The sequence below is a fragment of the Pezoporus wallicus genome, unplaced genomic scaffold, assembly GCF_028554395.1.
Source record: "Pezoporus wallicus isolate ANWC-B61680 ecotype Strahan unplaced genomic scaffold, APGP_CSIRO_Pwel_v1 contig_8517, whole genome shotgun sequence".
NCBI lineage: Eukaryota > Metazoa > Chordata > Aves > Psittaciformes > Psittacidae > Pezoporus > Pezoporus wallicus.
The window spans coordinates 701,049-720,685 of record NW_026635263.1 but is presented as its reverse complement, the minus strand read 5'-3'; the positions used below and the strand labels follow the sequence as shown (position 1 = coordinate 720,685).

Here is a 19,637-nt window from a genome sequence, read left to right as displayed (position 1 = left end):
AGACGTCCTAAGTGTACCTTTTCTAATCCAAAATTGCAGCCACTTTACAACCAACCATCAGACACAAAAGTCTACCATGAAAACATCAAAACGTAAGTGCTTTAATCTCTTGTTATTGTGCCTTTTAAGGGATCTACACTTGCTCCACTTCTTCAACTGTAGCTGTGTACTTATTTTTTTTTAGCGGTATACTGTAAACCTCTTAGCTTCAGGGCTGAATTGCAATTACACTCTCCCAGAGTGTATCATCTTAAGCCAAATTTACTCGTTTTAGCAAACTATTTTTCTTGTGGTGAAAGAGAGCACCTAGCTTGAAATTGGAAGCTTTTGTGTCTCAATTGTGTGTTCTACCTATCTTCAGGAATCTTCTATCTGATAAAATACAGTATTGCTAAGATCATTGCTTCATCAGGAATTTTCCCTCTGCTTTCTATACCCCAAAATAAATACTTTTTCTAATAATGATCTGACATCTAGCATCTAATGGGCTTTGTTGAGTAGTTTAGAAGTGCTTAATTCTTATGTACTTTGTTCTAATTTTGCTTTCCAGAAACCAAGTGATGAGGAAAAAGCTAATACTGTTCTTTAAAAGAAGAAATCATGCAAGAAAACAACGGGTAATATTCCCATTTTTTTGTATAAAGAGCACATACGAGTTGGTTTTCTGTCTGGATCCTTGACTTGCATCCCCAAACATTTACAAACATGTAAATCCTGTCGATCAGAAAAAGATCTTAAGCTAAAATTTGGATGATTTGTTGGAAAATAAACTGCAGGTTTACAACTGGTTTGTTGATTATTTGACTGAAAACCATCTAAACTGCAATAAGGAGAAAGCTTTTCTTCCTAAAGAGTATGTATGAAAGGGACCCAATGAAAATCTTTAACTGTCATGCCTGGCCTCTCTCTGAATGTTTTTTTAGTATAGTAGTTATAATATCTGAAAGAAAATAGGGCAGATTTCTGATTTTTGAAGTCTGACAGCATTTTAATCCAACTTGTATATGTTAGATACCAGTATTAATTGATCTAATGCTTTTGTGTGCATGCTGTTGTAGCAAGTGGCATACAAAGTCAGAAGGCTTTTTTTGGTGGTGTCTGAGAGATCATTATTGTTATTATGAATAGCAGAAGATTATGTATTGAATTGGAAGATCCCACCATGAAAATGTAATGAAGTATTTAAATTCTTACAGTCGGGGGGGGGGGGGGGGGTTAAATAGCATATGGCTGAGTTTGAGGATATACTGTGATCATTCCAACCCCATTCTGTTAATTAAACATTTCAAATAAATAAAAATCAAACAAATTCCACTAATGAAAAGCCTGGTACCAGGAGATGTGAGATTTCTGGAAGGCAGTAATAGCAGTTGCCAAGTACTGTTGTGATGTATAAAGCAAAGAAATAGTGTGTACTATTCAAAATCTGCATTTTTATATCCACTTCCTCACCTTCTCTCCTGAAAATTGGGTGTGTGTGTCATCATCAAAATGGAAGCCACTAGAGCAGGAAAAATATGATTGTTCAGTCTGGGAGCCTACCCATGTTATGTGGACTGATGTCTTAGTGCATTTTTGTTTAGTTCAAGGCTTACTTTTGGAATTTAACAGGAACAGAAAATCTGTCAACGTTATGATCAGCTGATGGAGGCATGGGAGAAGAAAGTTGACAGGATAGAAAATAATCCACGCAGGAAAGCAAAGGAGAGCAAAACAAGAGAATACTATGAAAAACAATTTCCAGAAATTCGGAAGCAAAGAGAACAGCAAGAACGATTCCAAAGGTATTACCATGGATTTGAAATATTCCTACAAAATACATCTTAGAACTTCAGTTTTAGAATTACTTACAAGAAAATTGCTTCAGCTTAATGGTTGTTTTATACTCATTGCTTTATTCCTTTAAAAGGAGCATCAGTGTATCGTACAATGTAAACTAAAATGTTCTTTCTTTTGTTCACTGTGTTTCATGGCATTCAGCTCATTTCACTTCACATCCTCAGGATCTTCATGATTGTCCTTGTATATCCACTGTCCTTGTATATCTCAGCCTTTCCTGTCTGTCCCTGTCAGCTTTGTGCTGACTTCATCAGTTTGGTGCTTTCCTATCCCCCTTTTTTAGATCTGCTCAAACCCCATATTTTCCAAAAGAAATACGGAAAAGAGGGCAATTAGCAGAGGCTCATAGGTTATGGTGTTCAGTGAGACTATGAGTTAAGCAGCTGAAGTGCACAGAGAGATTTGTGGAGCGTCAGTTTAAAGCGAGCCTGTTCATTTTGGGCCTACACCCTATTTTATCCTTCTATTTTTCTGTCACTGGGTGTCTCCGTTACTCTTGTGTTTCATGATCCCTATATTCATTAGCCTACACACTCTAAAAATCATTTGACTTCTTTAATTAACATTTGAGTGATCTTTTGTTCTACTTGCTATGTAATTTTATTCAAGACACATTTGCTTTTTGAATTGCACGGTTTTGCCTATTAAGTATTAAGTCCCTATTATTTAATTTTAATCTATCAGACACTTTTTAAATGGAAATTGTACAAAAAGTCTTAAAAGGAATGAAGTGCAATTCATTTGAGAGTTCAAAGTTGTAGGAAGTACATTAAAATTAGGTTGGGTTTGATTCAGTTGTGTTAAAATGTGTTTATCCAATGTTTGAAATCATTTTAATACACCTTTGAGAGTTCAAGCCCTATAAAGATTTAATCCTACCCATCTGTCTAAATCACCTTAATTCATAAAACATAGGAAAAGCAGCTGGTTTGCAATTTATTGTGAAGGCTGCAGTATCTGGCTTTGGGGAATCAAGAAAAGAGGAAAAAGTAAACTGTTAGAATGGAAACAGCACTTCTATCTATGAGAAGCTTTTACTTTAAAAACACATCTCATCTTTGTAACTGCAAACTGCTTGGGAAGGGGCCATCTGTTTACACTGTATTTATGTTCTCTAATGCAATAGCATCTTTGTCTATAGCTGTGCTCCTAATACTGTTGATGTAGAAATACTAAGGATTGGTTTGGTGGTTTTTTGACAGATTTTGTACAAACTGATTACTTCAGTAAAATCTTTGAGCAAATGATGGTGTTAATGTCTCTCAGTGATATTTATCTCTGAAATGCTTTTTGATCCATGTGCCCTAATGTATTATGATGTTCTTAAGTGTAAAGATCACTAGCTGAAAAATTCTTCAAAATTACAGCTCTCCCTGTTAGTTCAAAAGTTGAAAACTTCCTTTTATTGTGATGAGCCTCAGCACTGTGTTAGTAACTTGATTAAATCGGTGAAATTTTGTGTTTTTTCTTTAAAAAAAAAAATAAGCTGTTATTCAGTGTCTCAGATGTATTGATTAAGATGGTGATTTCTGTGCCACTGATGAGCATTTCTGATACTCAACAGAAGCATATTAATGAGTCCTAAAACACATGCTTACAATGGAATCACTGGTAACACCCCTTGCTGGATGTTGATTCAAGCATGCCCTTCTTGTGAGCTTTGCACATTTGCCTCTAAAACTGAGCAGTTGTTTGAATTTGGAGTACATGAACAGAAGTTGTACCATGAGACTACTTATAAAAGACCAGTCCTAACTGATCTGGGAGACTGGCAACAGGATTTTAAGGAATTCTGAAGGTTGTCATTGTTGTGTACCAAATCTGAAAGTACAGCTCTTTTACGCTTTATCCTCACTACATCTGTTTTCCCCTTTTTCTAGAGTTGGTCAAAGAGGAGCTGGACTTTCAGCAACTATTGCTAGAAGTGAACATGAGATTTCTGAAATCATTGATGGGCTCTCTGAGCAGGAGGTGAGGCTATTTTCTGTACTTTGCTGTAGCAGCACAGCAAATAACTCAATATCCTTTTATTGGCAGTGAAAGGTCTCTTTCAGAAGGTTTATTTTTTTGATAAGAGAAAACTTTGGGGATTTGAGAGATTTGAGAGAATCTATGGGAAGCTTGGCTTGAAACAGGTCTTAAGAATACTTTTATGGATCATGCCTCCTCCTAATTGTATCTGTCCTAGATTTTTCTCCTGTGTCTTGTGGTCATTACAGGTTTGCCACAACCTGGTTTTTCACAGCTCTAACAAATGTGAAAACTCTTCCTTTCTAAAACCCAACACCAGTTTAGTTTTTCATCGCTTGAAACACTGTTTCCTTCAGCTGACTGTGTAAATGTTCATTGGGGTAGGGGCAACTTTTCTGGAAGGGTTAAGTGGACAAAAAGAAATTTCAGACTAACTTGTGAATGTATACTATGGTGGAGCTTTAAAGAGTTGTGTAATTCAAGAACTGTAAACATGAGAAGCAACTTTCTGTATTCTTTACTTTTTCTTTTATTCTTTGCCTGCAGAATAATGAAAAACAAATGCGTCAGCTTTCTGTCATTCCTCCCATGATGTTTGATGCAGAACAAAGACGAGTGAAGTTTATTAATATGAATGGTCTGATGGAGGATCCCATGAAAGTCTATAAAGACAGACAATTCATGAATGTCTGGACCGACCATGAGAAAGAGATTTTTAAGGAAAAGTAATGGGCTTTCTTATCTTTTATTTTTATTGCATTGCAAATGACAGTTAAATACCTAACCCCACAGTAAACATCAGTTAAATCGGGAATGCTGATGCTTTTGTGCAGTAATATTTGATAATATTCTGTGTTGGATGCATGAAATGTTGTAAAAGTTTTAGACTTTGCCACTTATTTTTCACCTGAGTAGGCTCATCACATGCATTTAGTCCTTAGATAAGAAATTTTCTCAAAAATAACTGAGTTCTATGATGAGATTAAAGTGAAAAGAGTAGGTATATGATCTCATTATATCAGCTAATTTTAAGTACTTAGTTTGAAATTTGCACAGTTCAAAACCTGGGCTTTTTAGACTAATTTCAGTTGTGTAAATCAAAGGCTTGCTGATGGAACAGATTGTTTGGAAGTCTGCTTTGCTTATTTGATCATGAATTATGTTGTTAAACTTCAATAATTTCTGATTTACAAAAGGTTTGTCCAACATCCCAAGAACTTTGGTCTAATTGCTTCCTACCTGGAACGAAAGGTAAGACCTTTATTAAGTAGAGCCTAGGGTGGGCTCCTTTACTTTGCAAATGTAAGTCATTTATCCCAGCATCATTTTCTCTTCCTGGAAAAAAAAATGAAGTCCAAAAAAAGTTACTGCTTTGACAGGATTTTATAATATTTGATCAGTAACACAATCAGTGCATGCAAATGTCTAATAAAAGTTAGTGAAATGTCACTGTTGACAACAATAAAAGAAAATGACACTTCATTGAGTTTTGATCGTACTTTCTTTTTGAAGCAGGTAAGCTTCTTTAACTATCTCTGTGCTCAGATAAGGATATAATTGGCTCTTCTGAGCTACTGTGCTAACTCTAAGAAGTCTTGCCACCGCCTTTGAAGTCGGTGAGAGCCTACTGCTGGCTGAGTTAGTCTTTAGAACTAGTTTTAGTCTTTAGAACTGATTTTGCAGAACTGGTGTAAGAATTAATAGAGATTTAGGATTTGCCAAGACTTGCTACAGAATCTTGAATATGTACAGCTGTCATGATAAATAGGAGCTTTCAAACTTGCAAGTTGTCAGATAGATTAAATCATGCAGACTGAAGTAGCCAAGGGATATTATGAATGCATGAAACTTCTTTAACACTATAATTTTATGCATAGTTATATTGTTATATTTGTGTGTGAATTCATTTCCCTGCTGAGTAAACAAACCTAATAGAATTTTATGTTAGTCTAGGGGCTGAATAGTTTAAGTGTTGAGAGATATTAAATACCAAGCCTATAGTATCTTATAGGAGTAAACCCTAATCTTGTTTTTTAATTTTTTTCACTTTAGAATGTTCCCGACTGTGTATTATATTATTATTTGACCAAGAAAAATGAAAATTATAAGGCCCTTGTGCGAAGAAATTATGGTAAACGCAGAGGAAGAAACCAGGTATCTAAAATTTATTCATCACTTGGGTATTGTTATTCTATGGTTTCATATTTACAACTGCCTTACCGTCTGATACAGCAAGTATATTACATGGAGGGGGTGGGAGGTGAAGGAAAAGTAATCATTTTTTATTTACTGCTTTTTTTCCCTTTTTTAAATGTAAGTAATCATGAGCTCAAGGGTGTTCTTGGTTGGTTTGTTTGTAATTCTGTGGAATATCTCCTTCCTATGCACATTTGTGTGACTTTTTAATATGGCAGTTCATTTTATGCACCCTGCCATAGACATTGTATTGAATCCATCATTAAATCCTGTGTTGGGACCAACAGAAATTAGGTTTAGCATATGACTTGCAGTGGGCAAAATATAATCGCTTCATAATCTCAATGTTTGTCAAAAGGCAGAAATTAATAGTGGTGTTTACTTGGTGGTCAGGCTCAAAGTCTAACTGGATTTCTCAATCCATAAGTTGTTTGTTTTTCTTGGATAATTCGTATAAACCAGAAAGATTTTGGTTACACCCCTGTACACAAGGGCATAGACTTGTGAATTTAGCTCACTATAAAGGGAAACACAAGGTGCTCTGCCTGACCTTGTAACTGCTCCTGTGAATGCTAATTTATATGTAAATAACTCAGTGTGTGAGTAGGAACACTGAAGTTGCTGTTTGTACAACTCCAGCCACTTGCTCTTTGAATTTTACCAGGGTTATATGTCTTAATTGCTAGTTGTTGATCCACATTAAGTATTACAGTAGATGACTAAAATTTGAGCAACTGCTAGACAGGCTTCATGTGTGCTCTGTTAAGGATGCGGGTAAGTGTCATAGGTCTGAAGAATGTTGATATGTACTTGCAAACTCAAGGAAATATTCTAAGCCTTCTAAATGGCAAATTTTCCCATATCTGGAAGTTTAAATTCAGAAGTATTGTCGTTAGTATGTCTAGTAATGCTGTAGTAAGGAATTCCGTAGTACCAAAAATCATACTTGCATTTCTTAATTTCATTAATGATTAATTACCTACATCTGTAACAGCTAGTAAAAAAAGAACTTGGGAGTGTTGAACTGCCTTGCTTGCCAGAACTTTTATCTTACGGTTGCAGAATGCAGTTCATCCCCCTTCTCCCTCCTGTGCCCCAGCTTTGAAGCTGATATTTTTCATATCTCTGAGTAGCAACCTGAAACTTCCTTGCTGATCAGCAAAGGCAAGTCATGTAAGATTTATGATCTGCCTCAAGATGAGCTTATGCCAGTGACGGATGCTTCAGTTTAAACTTTTAATAGTTCATATATTTTTGTAAATTAGGAGGCAAGCAAGTGGAATATTGCAGTGGAGAAGATATTAATCATGGTAATGATGGTGAAATCCTTCAGAGAATGTAGCGAGTACAACTTGACTCAAGTTTCAGTGTGGACGCCTTTACTTTAGAGGAGCTAAATGCTAGATTGCAACCCATCAAGAGATGTAAAGCTTATTAAATTCTGATACTATTTTGTGTCCTCAGATACGTCTAGGGAGGGCTTTTTTATAAAATGTTACCTAAACTGTTCCAGAATGTTCACTGAGACAACTAACAAGTGTGTCGTAAACCAAATATGACCCTTCAAATGAAGGGCAGGTTTTTAATGGATTATCAGAAGAAAGTGCGGCTATATAATGCTTTGCACTGATAATAGAGAATTCCTTAAATACCTCCTTGAATTGAGGTTCTCTCTGAGTAAAGTTTCTCCTAGAGAAGCAGTGGTGGGTCAGGGCGGTGTTCTTGTGTTCTGGCTGCCTGCTCAGCACAAGTGCATGGCTGCAGATGGAGCCGTGTGCCTTCAGAGCAGCTGGTACATCCAGTGATGTGACGAGACAGAAATTCGCTGGATGTCTGTGCCGGCCAATCAAGCCTGGCTCGGTGGGGATTACCTCTGGTGACTCCGGTGAGATTAGAAGGTTGTATGTGAGATGGGCAACTCTGCTGTAGGCAGCTTAAGTGGCAGAATGACACAATTTCCTGGAATAAACACGTTGCTGGTTCAGGCGGCCTCTGCTAAAGAGCTGTGTGATGTCGGTGCTGGTGTGGGTTTTGTCCTTTTGAATTGAGCCCTGAGTTAAAGCCCGTCCCCTGGCCTGGATAGTAAAAGTTGTAATCAACAGATGAATGTGCAGGTACGTTGCCGACTGAGGCTTCCACTGTTTTAAGGTTTGTGTTTGACCTGCACTTGACCTGTTGATATGCATGTTAAATAAATTCACTGTGAAATAGAGAACCCTGTTATTTGCAAAGCGTGATGTTAAATTACTCAGGCAAAAAGAGCAGAGGATTTTCAGCAACTTTTCTAAATAGATTATATGTAAAATACAGATTTTATTTTTAAAATATTTTCTTTTCTTCTTGAAAATGCATTTTTTAACTCTGTGCTTTTGAGGCCAATCTAGCACGATGGAAATAAATTATCTTAGCGTGTCTCTGACATCTTGTTCTTGCATAATCAAGTAATGGCAGCATCTTAAATGCTAATCATTTGCAGGAAGATGATAGTGGTTAGTGTTTGGGCTTTCTGCTCCAGTTCACATGATTAAAATGTCAAAACCAAGACCTTTTGGTGATTATTTCCAGCCTCACTTTTGTTAGTGAAACACTGACACCTGCTGCTGCACTTACAGGAAGGCTGGTTCTTCTGTTGAAAAAGAAAAGCCTATTTTGAGGAATTTTTCAATGGGTTGTAAAATCTGAGTTGATGAAGTCCTAGATCAGCAATCTCATAGTTCTCTGTCATTGTTTTTCCATGAATTGCCAAGCATACTTTGGGAAATTGTTTGAAACATAGCTTTATATAAATATTACATATATCTTGCTTTTTGAAGGTGATTTGCAGAGTCTAATGCCTGGTAAGGAACAGATTGGTTCTGCACAGACCATATTTGAGTGAGACCATCTGGGTATTGCAGCTCTTCTGAATGGATGACTCATGAAGGGCAGTGTTTTTTTAACCCATTCAAACCGCTTTAGTGTAAACTCCTGTGTGGCCATATCCAACTCCCCACCTTCTCTTATATTCTGTAGTTTCTTATGAAAACGTATTTAAAGAATATGTCAGAATTTAAACTGTAATCATTCATTTTAAATAAACTTAGATATTTTCGAAGAGGAGAAAGAGAGCTCTTTCTTCCTCCCCCCACTCCCCTTGCCTTTAAATGGAGGCCTGCCTGCTAAAACCTCACCTGCAGCCTGTTTCTTTTCTCAATCTTTTTGTATGGTGCCTCGTACAGAAAGGTTGGACTTTTTTGTGGTACTCAAGTCATCACCTTGTTACAAAGACTATTCAGCATGAATGTGCAGTATGGATTTATCATCAGATGCTTGATGGGTTGCTGGCTTTTGAGGCTCATCACCAGTATTCATTCATGTGTTGTTTGCTTCATATAAGGGTTCTGGTAATTTGGGGAGTAGGCTCCTACATGGTTTATTTAGTGGTAGCCAACTACTCCTTGGGATTTTAGTCTGGAGAGGAAGGGGTTTGCAAGTGTGCTAGGGACATAGAAATGCAGCAGTGTTGGAAAGCGAGATGCTTTGGCCGTGTATGGATATATCATTATGGATGGCAAAAAGCAATATTTAGGCTACTAAATATATTTTAGGGAGGATAACAACACTAAAACTTAATGAAATCTTTTCTGTACCCACATTTGATAGATCATTTCCTGATACTTTTTGTTTGGTTTTCCCTGTATGAGCATTGCTTTTTTTCTAATGCTTTCTTAAAACATTACAGAATACTTGGCTTGCCTAATGTTAGGCCACCTCGAATAGTAAAGTCAGACAGGGAATGCAAAAGCTTTTTTTATGTGTGATAGGGAATAGCAAAAACAGTGCCACACTTTTTGTACACTTTTTTTTTATTTTTTTTAAATAATTTTTAGATTTATTTACTTATTTTTTTAGCAGCTGTAAGGGACCATGTTGGTAATTCCGTGTGATCGCATTCAGTAGGAGAAATTTCTTCTGTTAATTCCTGTTTGCACTTTCTGGAAAGTTTAAATCAAATTTGTGTGCTGTCTAAAATAAGATACCCTTGCACATGGTAGTCATCTGAATTGCTTTGAAAGACAAGGAGTGAGAGTCTCTTAACAAGGAATGTGAAAATAGTGTTTTGTGTTGTTTTCCTTAGGATAAGAACGGGCAATTACTTTGTCATTTGCCAGTGCTTAATAATGCTTGTAAAACTATAATCTCAATAGAGACTACAGTTTCTTTAAAAAATAAAATTCTAGGCTATAATTTTCCTTCTGCAGATTCACTGGAAGCCTAAATCTAAAAAGCCTGACCCAATTTTTTGAACATTTGTATTTCTTAATCACTAACGACAGTGTTGAGAAGGTGACTTAGAGTTGGTCGTAATTTTCGTGCTGTGAGATCTGCTTCCAAGTTGTGAGCTATCAGGTTTCACTGTTTCAAAATGGACAACGTTAAAAATAAAATTTGAGAGGAGCAACAGCATTACTATGCAAGATGTTGGTCAGACCTCTCATTTTTAGTGTGGCATACAAGAGCACATGTAATAGTTGACACATGTACGTGTACGTTGTAACCTCTTTGCTCACTTCCAAAAGAAGCTTGTATGAGCTGGTGCATCTTTGTGTAATCAAGTTGTTATAAGAACGTAAATGGCATTTCATTTCAGCAGCAAATTGCTCGTCCTTCTCAAGAAGAAAAGGTAGAAGAGAAGGTAGAAGAGGAAAAAGCAGACAAAGCAGAGAAAAAAGAGGAGGAAAAGAAAGATGAGGAGGAAAAGGACGAGAAGGAGGAATCTAAGTAAGTATATGGACTGAAAATGCATTCATTCAGCCTAGATTGCATTTTTCTATTTTGCAGGGCTCAGAAGGATTTGCATTAGCTTGCAGTGAAATCTGGACTGAAAACTGTTCCTATATAGGTTAGGGTTTGTGCATTAAACATTTTTTTTAGGTGTCTGAATTTCTCTGTCTTGCTGAACTAATCAGACTGGTGGAAAAAGCCATGGGATTATTTTTTTTGCACATGTAATAATATTCATAACTTATTGGTTTAGGCTTTTTTTCACATCACAGTTCATGTTTTCTTTGAAGTTGATTATATGTATCTATGTTATTCTCTAGCAACTCTAAACTGGGGGCAGTAAGTGAATTCTGTTTCACTAAAGGCGTCTTTTGGAGTTTTGTTTGTGGTTTGGTTTGGCTTTATGGGAGTTTTTACATTGATATTCAGGAGTATCTGTCCACGATGGCTATCTGAATGTGACTGAATTCTATTTTAACTAATCCCAGAGAGAACACCAAAGAAAAGGACAAAACTGAAGCTGCACCAGAGGAAACGGAGGAAAGGGAGCAGGCTGCTCCTAGGGGCCGAAAAACTGCCAATAGCCAAGGTCGTCGTAAGGGCAGAATCACCAGATCAATGACAAATGAAGCTGCACAAGCAAATGCTGCTGCAGCTGCAGCCACTGAAGAACCACCTCCACCTCTTCCACCCCCACCAGAACCTTGTGAGTAGCATTTATAGGACACTTGGGGACCCATCTGGTCATCAGGCAATTCACTGACATAAGGCCCTTTTCTGTGCATCTTTTTTCTTAGGGTTGCTTGTATTTTGTGGCTTTGTGGTGCTGTTAAACTTCACGAGTGTGACTTCATGAATAGTATATATGTAATCAGATGACTGTTAGAATCGTGTGGGGGGTGGAAGAGGCAGTTCGACCTTTCTGTGATAGCTGCATTTTCTCTCTTTGCAGAGTTAATGATGGATCTGTAGAGGTTCAAAAGCCTTTGACACAGATTGACTTAGACCCTGTAGCTCACAAAGGATATTGTTAAATAAGTAGGCCTGATACTTGAGTACTTGCAGAGTTTCATAAGCTGAAATAGATCCTAGCAAGTTGGTGGTTGTTGTTGTTTCTGCCTTGAATGGCAAGAGGCTTCTTTAAAATAAAATGTTACTTTCTTGGCTCGTGGGTAAAAAAAAAAAAGACTATGCTGCATCTGAATGCATTTCTGAAAAGACTAACGTAATTTGTGGTCGTGCAGAAATACCAGCAAACAGAGTACCTTGTGGCTAGTAAATAATTATCCAGGATGGCAGGGCAGGTTTGGTTGTGTTGCTTTTTCTTGCAGTGCTCTGCTGTGGCAGTTTGCTCCTGGTTCCTCAGCTCTTTTGTTGCTCAGATATTCTGAGTATCCTAAAGAACAAAGTGGGCAAATCAGTTCTTATTTAACTGTAAACATCAGAGATTTGCTTTTTCTTTTTTTAACCATTTTTGAGGTGTTCTCTGGAAAATCCAAACCAGGTTTTCAATGGATCAGATGCTTTAGAGTGGCCCACCTTTTATTATTTTTTGATGAAAGTTGTGGAAGGATCCATGTTGCATGCTGTGCATAATGGCACAATTTATGAAAAGGAAATGGAGGCTGTGACAGCTTAATGCCGTTCAGAAATTTAAACAGAATGTTACAAATCCGGATATGTGAAGGAGAACTATTTTGTGTTGAATTCTACTTAGTTTCATGCTTGTTTTTACTTACTGTTTTTTGGTTTTCTATTTTTCATTGAGGTGGTTCCTGCTATATCTGCAGCTTGGTTTAATGGAGATAGACTGTTTCCTACTGACCAAAGCAGCTTTCTTAAATTACTTGAACAAGTCTAATGTAATTAGTTTACTTGGCTGGGGGATGCACGATTGGTGCCATAATAGGGAATCCTGGTCCTTTCTCTGATCAGTGTTTTTGTTTCTTTTTCAGCCTCTTCAGAGCCTGTGGAGACATCCCGCTGGACAGAAGAAGAGATGGAAGTTGCTAAGAAAGGTAAACCTTGTAAAGCTTTTGATTCTACTTCTGAACACTTGTTTTTGCACAATTACAATAAGTTACTGAACTACAGAATATGAGTGCTGTGTATTTTGCAGCACTACCCTGAATGAATAATTCAAGATTTGCTGAAAAAAAGGAAACATCTTTAACAGGCAGAATCATTTTTTTTAGACATACATTGACTATTTTCATAAGGCTTACTTAGAACTGTTTGATGTTGTACTTGGTCCATGGAATATAGCATGGACTCACACATGTCCATGTTGTGAAGGTGTGTGTGTCATATAACTTCTTAAAGTAATGTGCTTTTGTATAAGACATTCTGTTCATAGAAATGCTAATGTAGTTTGTAACTTGTCTATTCATTTGGCAGATACTGTTACCTGTAAATTTTATCCATAAAATCAATATTTTAGCAGAAAATTTTTACATATTAGCAGCAGCAAAGAGTTAAGTTTGAAGGCTTCATAAGCAGATATTCAGGTTGACACAGTTCACTCCATTAAGTAGTTATCAAGTACATTGTCATGGTGAGAATTCTCTTAAGGACACTGCAGTGCTTCTGTATCTTACCTTCCCATAGACATTTATTTAGGGTTTGGAGAGCTGAATTATATATCATAGTAAATATTGGTTCTTGTATGTTTAAACAGGTCTAGTGGAACATGGACGAAACTGGGCAGCAATTGCCAAAATGGTTGGGACAAAAAGTGAAGCTCAGTGTAAGAACTTTTACTTCAACTATAAAAGGAGACACAATCTGGACAGTCTACTCCAACAGCACAAACAGAAGGTAAGGATGATGGGTGCTGAATATTTTGCAAGGGAAAACTTGGCATCTTTCTGAAGTCATTCATCATGCTTCACTAAGACTGTTTTGCAGTCACCACTTGGATCTGTGTTGTGACATGCATCTCCTAGAAAAGGTGGCTGATGCTCACTGACCTGTGACACTAATCAATTCTTGCTTTAAAGTTTAATAGAAAATTTTCTATCAGAACACTCAAGCTTGAAGAATTCTTTAGTGCTCTGAAAACCACATTTCTCATAAGTACGTCAGCAACTATAGAAGTTCAGGTCATCACTGGAAAGCAGTTACCTTGAAACACAGTAATCACTAACCTTGCAAAACGGAGCAGGAGAATTGGCAGAAGCCCAGAAACTGAAAGTTTTGGGGCATTTAGAGTGGAATTCTGAGTGTGGAGATCCTTTAAAATCAGCGTTATCCTAGTCTTCTCTCACTTAAGTGAAAGCATCGTTATCTGTGTTTGCTGCAGTACTTCTGTCATCCGCCAGCAAAAGCTGGCCTGAGATTCAAAGTGTGGTCTTGTGAATGAATCTGTGCTAAACAGTTTGTCTTTCATTTCAACCTCAGATTGATAAATCAGAATGCATGTAAAATGAAATAATATTTGCAAACCTATGTTGTGTTTTTACCAGTCTTCACGAAGGCCCCGTGAGGAGCGAGATGTATCACAATGTGAGAGTGTAGCTTCAACTGTGTCAGCTCAGGAGGATGAAGATATTGAAGCATCTAATGAAGAAGAGAATCCAGAAGACAGTGAAGGTAACTTTTTTCCTGGAAGGCAACTTGTGCATGCACAGAAAGGGACCTATGTTTTATGCCAGTTATATGCTCAGAAAGCTATGTTCCACTTCATAATGTAATGCTCAAATACAAATGGCTAAATGTGGGTATTTTGGTTTTTAGTTGTTGGTATTGTTTTAAGCTGCAGTGTGTATGTGTGCAATTCAGCAAGTTGTCCATTTCTACAAGTGAAAATTAATTACTGGTTTTACAGTTGATAGGTTAAAATTGATGGATCCTTATTGCATCCATTTTCTTTAACAAATGTTAAAATATTGATGTTGGAACTAGATGATCTTAAGGTCCTTTCCAACCCAAATCATTCTATGATTCGATGATGTGGTTCTAGGAATGAAGAATCATATCAGAAGATAAGACTTGAATATATCATGTTTGTTCTAGGTGTTGCCATAGTTTTTCATAAATGTTTCAATTTTTCTAAAAACTATCTATAATATAATGGAGTTCATGAGCTAGGCTGAAGAGAGGAGGAAGATTCTTTACTACAAAAATCAATACCCGTATATAACTGGTATCCAGGTGTCAATGTTGTTTATACCTTTCACAGTGCAAAGAAGGAATTTTCAATAAAACAGTCGTGATTCACAAAGGAAGTAAACTAGAACTGTTAACTTAGAGCAAGATTTGCAAGTCAGCATGTCTATAGGTATGACTGATTTTCTTGTAAAACTTTCGTTTTCACCAGGTGCTGAAAATAGTTCTGATACAGAAAGTGCTCCATCCCCAACTCCAGCAGAACCTGCTAAACCAAGTGAAGAAACTCCCTCTGAGAGCACTGCTTCAAAAGTAACCCCTGAGGTGACAACAGAACAAGAATCTGCCATTAAACCTGCAGCCAGCGCATCTCCCTCTTTAACAACCCAAAGTGTATCAGCTGCTGAAAGTCAGAACCCTGAACCACAGGTTAAGGAAGAAATAAATAATGAGGCAGAAGAGCCTATGGAAGTTGACAGTAGAAGCCATCCGGTTGAAGCTAAGCCTGTGATTACTCTTCCAGTGCATACCAAAGTAGAACCTGTAGAGACTGAAATGAGGCTACCAGAGAATATTCAAGTGAAAATAGAGAGTGATACCAAAGAGAGAGAAATGGAGAAACCCAAGGAAAAGTCAGAACCAGAGGAAATGGACTATAGTCTGTCACAACAGGTTAATACAGCAAGACAGGAATCCCATTCAGATAATGATTCAAGTGCCACCTGTAGTGCTGATGAGGAGGTTGATGGAGAACCTGATAGACAAGGGTGAGTTTAATTGTTTAGCATTCAAATATTGCCATCTATTATTTTTATAGTGTGACTGGTGAGAGTGGGACAGTACGTGGGCTCTCCATTCCCTTTGGTAAAAAAACTGTTTGAATGTAGAACCAGAAATCTGCAGATGAAGTTATAATTGATTCTTGCTCTCACAAACTCAGTTTAGTAGAATGCATCCAAAACTCCTTGAATTTGGCAGGGAAAAGAGCCTGAATGAACCTTCTAGTAGGTGATGAAAATTGCTTTAAAAAAGATAACAATCTAGGGGCATAAAATACTGACATTTTAGTTACCTTTTAACATTCCATGTTTATTTGCTTGTATAACCTCTGGAGTCCTGTACCCAGTTACTGTCATAGAACCGTGCTATATCAATCAGTAGAACTGAACCTCTTGAAGGCTCTTAATGATAGAGTAGTGGAAGTATTTCTCACTCTTACCAGACAATGTCCCTAAATTCATGGGCAAGTGTCCTGAGAAATGGATGGCCACTTTCTCCAGTGTCTTCATGCAAATTTCCTAGCTCCTGGAAACTTGGCCCTAAACATTCTGGATAATCCACATGAGTAGATAGGGCTGTAAATGGACAACACTGCATGTCTTTGGAACCATTTATCTTCTGGGGATGGCTGACCACTGATAATCTTTTTAGTATTCTCTTGGTGTGATTCCTGTGCAACCATGGCATAGCACCAGACCCAGTACCCCCTCCCTCTCAGTGGCCTTAATATACACGCAGTACCAAGTTAAATGTCAAAAGTATCCAGTATCATTGTTCTGCATGTGGTCTGTGGAAAAGTGCAGTTGATGGTGTTTTTACACTCTCTTTCCTTTTCAGACATCAGCTTCCTCTTCACAAATATATTAGACCTCCAAGTGAAAGTAGTCTGTTGTATACTACTCTTTTTTTATTTCCTGTGCTATATTTGGTGTTTCCTATCTATTTTTTTCCCCGAAAACCTTCTTTATAAAGAAGGTTGCATTGTTGCAGTACTTTGCATATAGAAACTGCATACATGAATTTCTGGTATGGAGGTTCTGAACACTTCTTTTGGTGTTTCTGTGTATTACAGAAATACAGCAGCATCTGTTGCCTCTTCTACCAAATGTGCTGTGGGACAAAACAGACATGATTCTGATCATTCAGCTATTTGTCCAGTGTACTAAATGTGTTGGTTTTTAATAAGTTGAGAGGCATACTTTTGCCTCTAAATTTATTAAGATGTTTAATCGTTTTCTTTATGGTGATTTTTTTTCCCTTCCTTCTGTCTCCATTTCCAGTATCTTCAGCAGGGAGTCAAAGCCCTCACTATTAAATCCCACTGGGTCAATACTGGTATCATCCACGATAAAGCAAGGGCAGATGGACCTGCAACAGCTTCACCACCGAGCTGCCGTCATACCACCTATGGTATGGGCTTTTTAGGTGATATTTGAAGGAGTACCTGTTGTCCCTAAAACTATTTGCAATACTACAGCAGCAAACAGTTGTGAACAAATGAAGAAATACATCATTTGCTTTGTTATTATACTTTTGAGGGGGAAAATAAATACATAAGTAGTAGCTTACAAAACAAGTGTGGATCGCTTGAAACGCTTATACATAAACTGCAGCTGCTGCAGTGGAGGCATTGAGTAAGATAGTTACTTTAGTAAGTACCTGTATTAATGTACTTGATGCTAATACCTTCCTGCCCTTGCAGGTTTCTTGCAGTCCCTGTACTGTTCCCGTTGGAACACCAGTGAGTGGTTACGCACTGTATCAGCGGCACATTAAAGCAATGCATGAGTCAGCGCTGCTGGAGGAGCAACGCCAGAGGCAGGAGCAGCTGGATATGGAGTATCGAAGTGCTGTAAGCCCTTGCAGTACTTCCAAGAGCCCTAATGTTGAGTGGGAAGGTAGGTGTTTTCACATCTGTCATGGAAACAGCCCTGCATTTTATGTCTCTGTATTACAATGCTGCCTCATTTAAGAATGGAAGTGTAACAATAATTAAGTACTTTTTGATGGCATTTGAGTAAAAGTACCTGTCTGCTACAGAGAACCTGCTGCAGTTACAGTGTTGTTACAAATACGGTGTAGCCCCTTTAGATAAGGCAGAAAAAAATGGCTCTAATTCGGGTGAAATTCAAACATAGAATCATAGAATGGTTAGGGTTGGAAAGGACCTTCAGATCATCGAGTTCCAACCCCCCTGCCGTGGGTAGCGAGAGAGATTGAGAAAGATTAGGTGTGCAGGTGAGAGGAATCAGATAAGTGCAGGTTCTGGGGGAGCACCTTTCAGAAACTTAAGATGAAGATGGAAGAGAATTGCTAAAGGAGTATGAGCACAATTAAAAGGGATGTTTTACTGCACTGGAGTACATACATGGACATTGAGCCCTGGAGTAGGGCATAAAAGAACCGTCATACTCCAGCCTGTCTGTCCTCAGAAGGGCTGCATGAAAGGTTCTTTCTCCTGGGGGTATGATGGTTGGTTGCTTTTGTATTTAGAGAGGCTATGTGAAGTAAAGGTTTGAACTGAACTCTGCAATCTAGACCTGTGTTTCCTGAATGTGGCTCTTAGTGTGACCTCAAGCAGAGAACAATGCTAAAACTGCTCACAGAACCTGTCAGGGTGACTAAATAAGGATGTATTTGTTACAGTTACTGGTTACAGAAACGTGATTCACATGGACACTGTAGATGTTACATTGTCCACATTGCTGCTTAAGAGCCACAGGATGCATTTCTTAGCTTTCCTTATAAACATTCATATTATGGGTTTTCTCTGTGTATGTTGGTTATATTTTCATTCTTTGAACTGAAGCTATTTCGTCAACAGTTTGCAAATTACAAATAGCTTAGCAGAATGTTGTTTTTTCTGTGTACAAGAAAAGCATATCCTATGGGATGCCCACTTCTGTACCTCAGAAGTGGGTAACTTTTACCTCACCTTTGCTTACTAGAAAAGAATAGGTCCACAAACATGTACATTGTAACATGGAAATAAACTAAGATTAATGTGCCGAATGTTACAATGTTAGAGATATTATCACCGTTGCATAATTCTGCATTCTTAGATTCTTATATGCTCATGTGCTCTGTTGTCTCCACAGTATTAGCAATAGAATCTATCGAGTAGATTTAATATGCATAACTTTTAAATTATGTTATGAAAATGCTTCACCTTTATTTTTTAACTAAGGTAAAATGAAAGTAACATAACCATTTTTTTTTTGCCTGTTAAAATAGTGAGAAGGGAGCTGGAAGATCAGGGAGGGAGGGTAAGATTGTGGGTTTTGGAAGTTGCTCCTTTAGGTGGAAGGTCTGGGGTTGCTTAGAAGTACCATTTAACTGAAAAACTACCTGAATAACTCTTGGCATTGGCAGTATGCAATTATGAAGTGTGGGAAAGTTCTGGGGTGAAATCTCTGCCAGCAAAAATCAGGGTGGTTACTGAGGCAAACAGAGAGGGAGGGATAACATGGTTAATGTAAATGGATTCTACAAGCCTGGACATCTTAGTCTGAAAACCAAAAGGGACTGAGATTGTCATCAGATGATTACAACAGCTGCTTCCTAAGATACACTGTGCATATGAACCTTGTCCACCAACTGCTGCATGCAGCAAAGAGCCCACAGACTTGTTTAGAAACCTTGTGTTGCATACATGAGAACACTGGTGATGTTGTGGAGCATCTTGTCAAACTAAAGAGCCTGACAACCTACACAGTACCATGAGATAAAATATTAAAGATCCTTTCTTTATGAAGATTAAAGATACAACTTTACAGCTGCACTAGACTTGTTCTGACTCATAATTTTGAATACTTAAATTGTCCATTGCCAGAGAAAAGGAATTTCTGAAGTTCTGGTACTGGATTTTTAATTGCCTAAATTAAAGAAAAATGTATTTTTCCCTTTAAGCACCACTGATGGGCAATATTAGTATTTGGAATTTGATTTGTAACTTCTTTGGGCAAACAAGGAACATAGGC

General features: G+C 37.6%; 1 protein-coding gene across 9 annotated transcripts in view; it reads left to right on the top strand.

Annotated features, from left to right (window-relative positions):
- NCOR1 (nuclear receptor corepressor 1) overlaps positions 1-19,637 on the top strand; it is a 65,847-nt gene that overhangs the window by 25,275 nt on the left and 20,935 nt on the right. For 6 of the 9 annotated variants that reach the window (XM_057415362.1, XM_057415384.1, XM_057415375.1 and 3 more), the window contains 15 exons: positions 40-92; positions 551-617; positions 1,612-1,784; positions 3,720-3,810; positions 4,357-4,535; positions 5,007-5,061; positions 5,863-5,964; positions 10,637-10,767; positions 11,259-11,476; positions 12,726-12,788; positions 13,448-13,587; positions 14,235-14,361; positions 15,089-15,644; positions 16,938-17,067; positions 17,360-17,555. In XM_057415362.1, the coding sequence (XP_057271345.1) occupies positions 40-92; positions 551-617; positions 1,612-1,784; positions 3,720-3,810; positions 4,357-4,535; positions 5,007-5,061; positions 5,863-5,964; positions 10,637-10,767; positions 11,259-11,476; positions 12,726-12,788; positions 13,448-13,587; positions 14,235-14,361; positions 15,089-15,644; positions 16,938-17,067; positions 17,360-17,555 (2,281 nt within the window). Of the gene's footprint in view, positions 1-39; positions 93-550; positions 618-1,611; positions 1,785-3,719; positions 3,811-4,356; positions 4,536-5,006; positions 5,062-5,862; positions 5,965-7,761; positions 8,121-10,636; positions 10,768-11,258; positions 11,477-12,725; positions 12,789-13,447; positions 13,588-14,234; positions 14,362-15,088; positions 15,645-16,937; positions 17,068-17,359; positions 17,556-19,637 lie in introns of those variants that run through there. The other 3 variants (XM_057415370.1, XM_057415418.1, XM_057415410.1) reach the window with 3 other exon arrangements.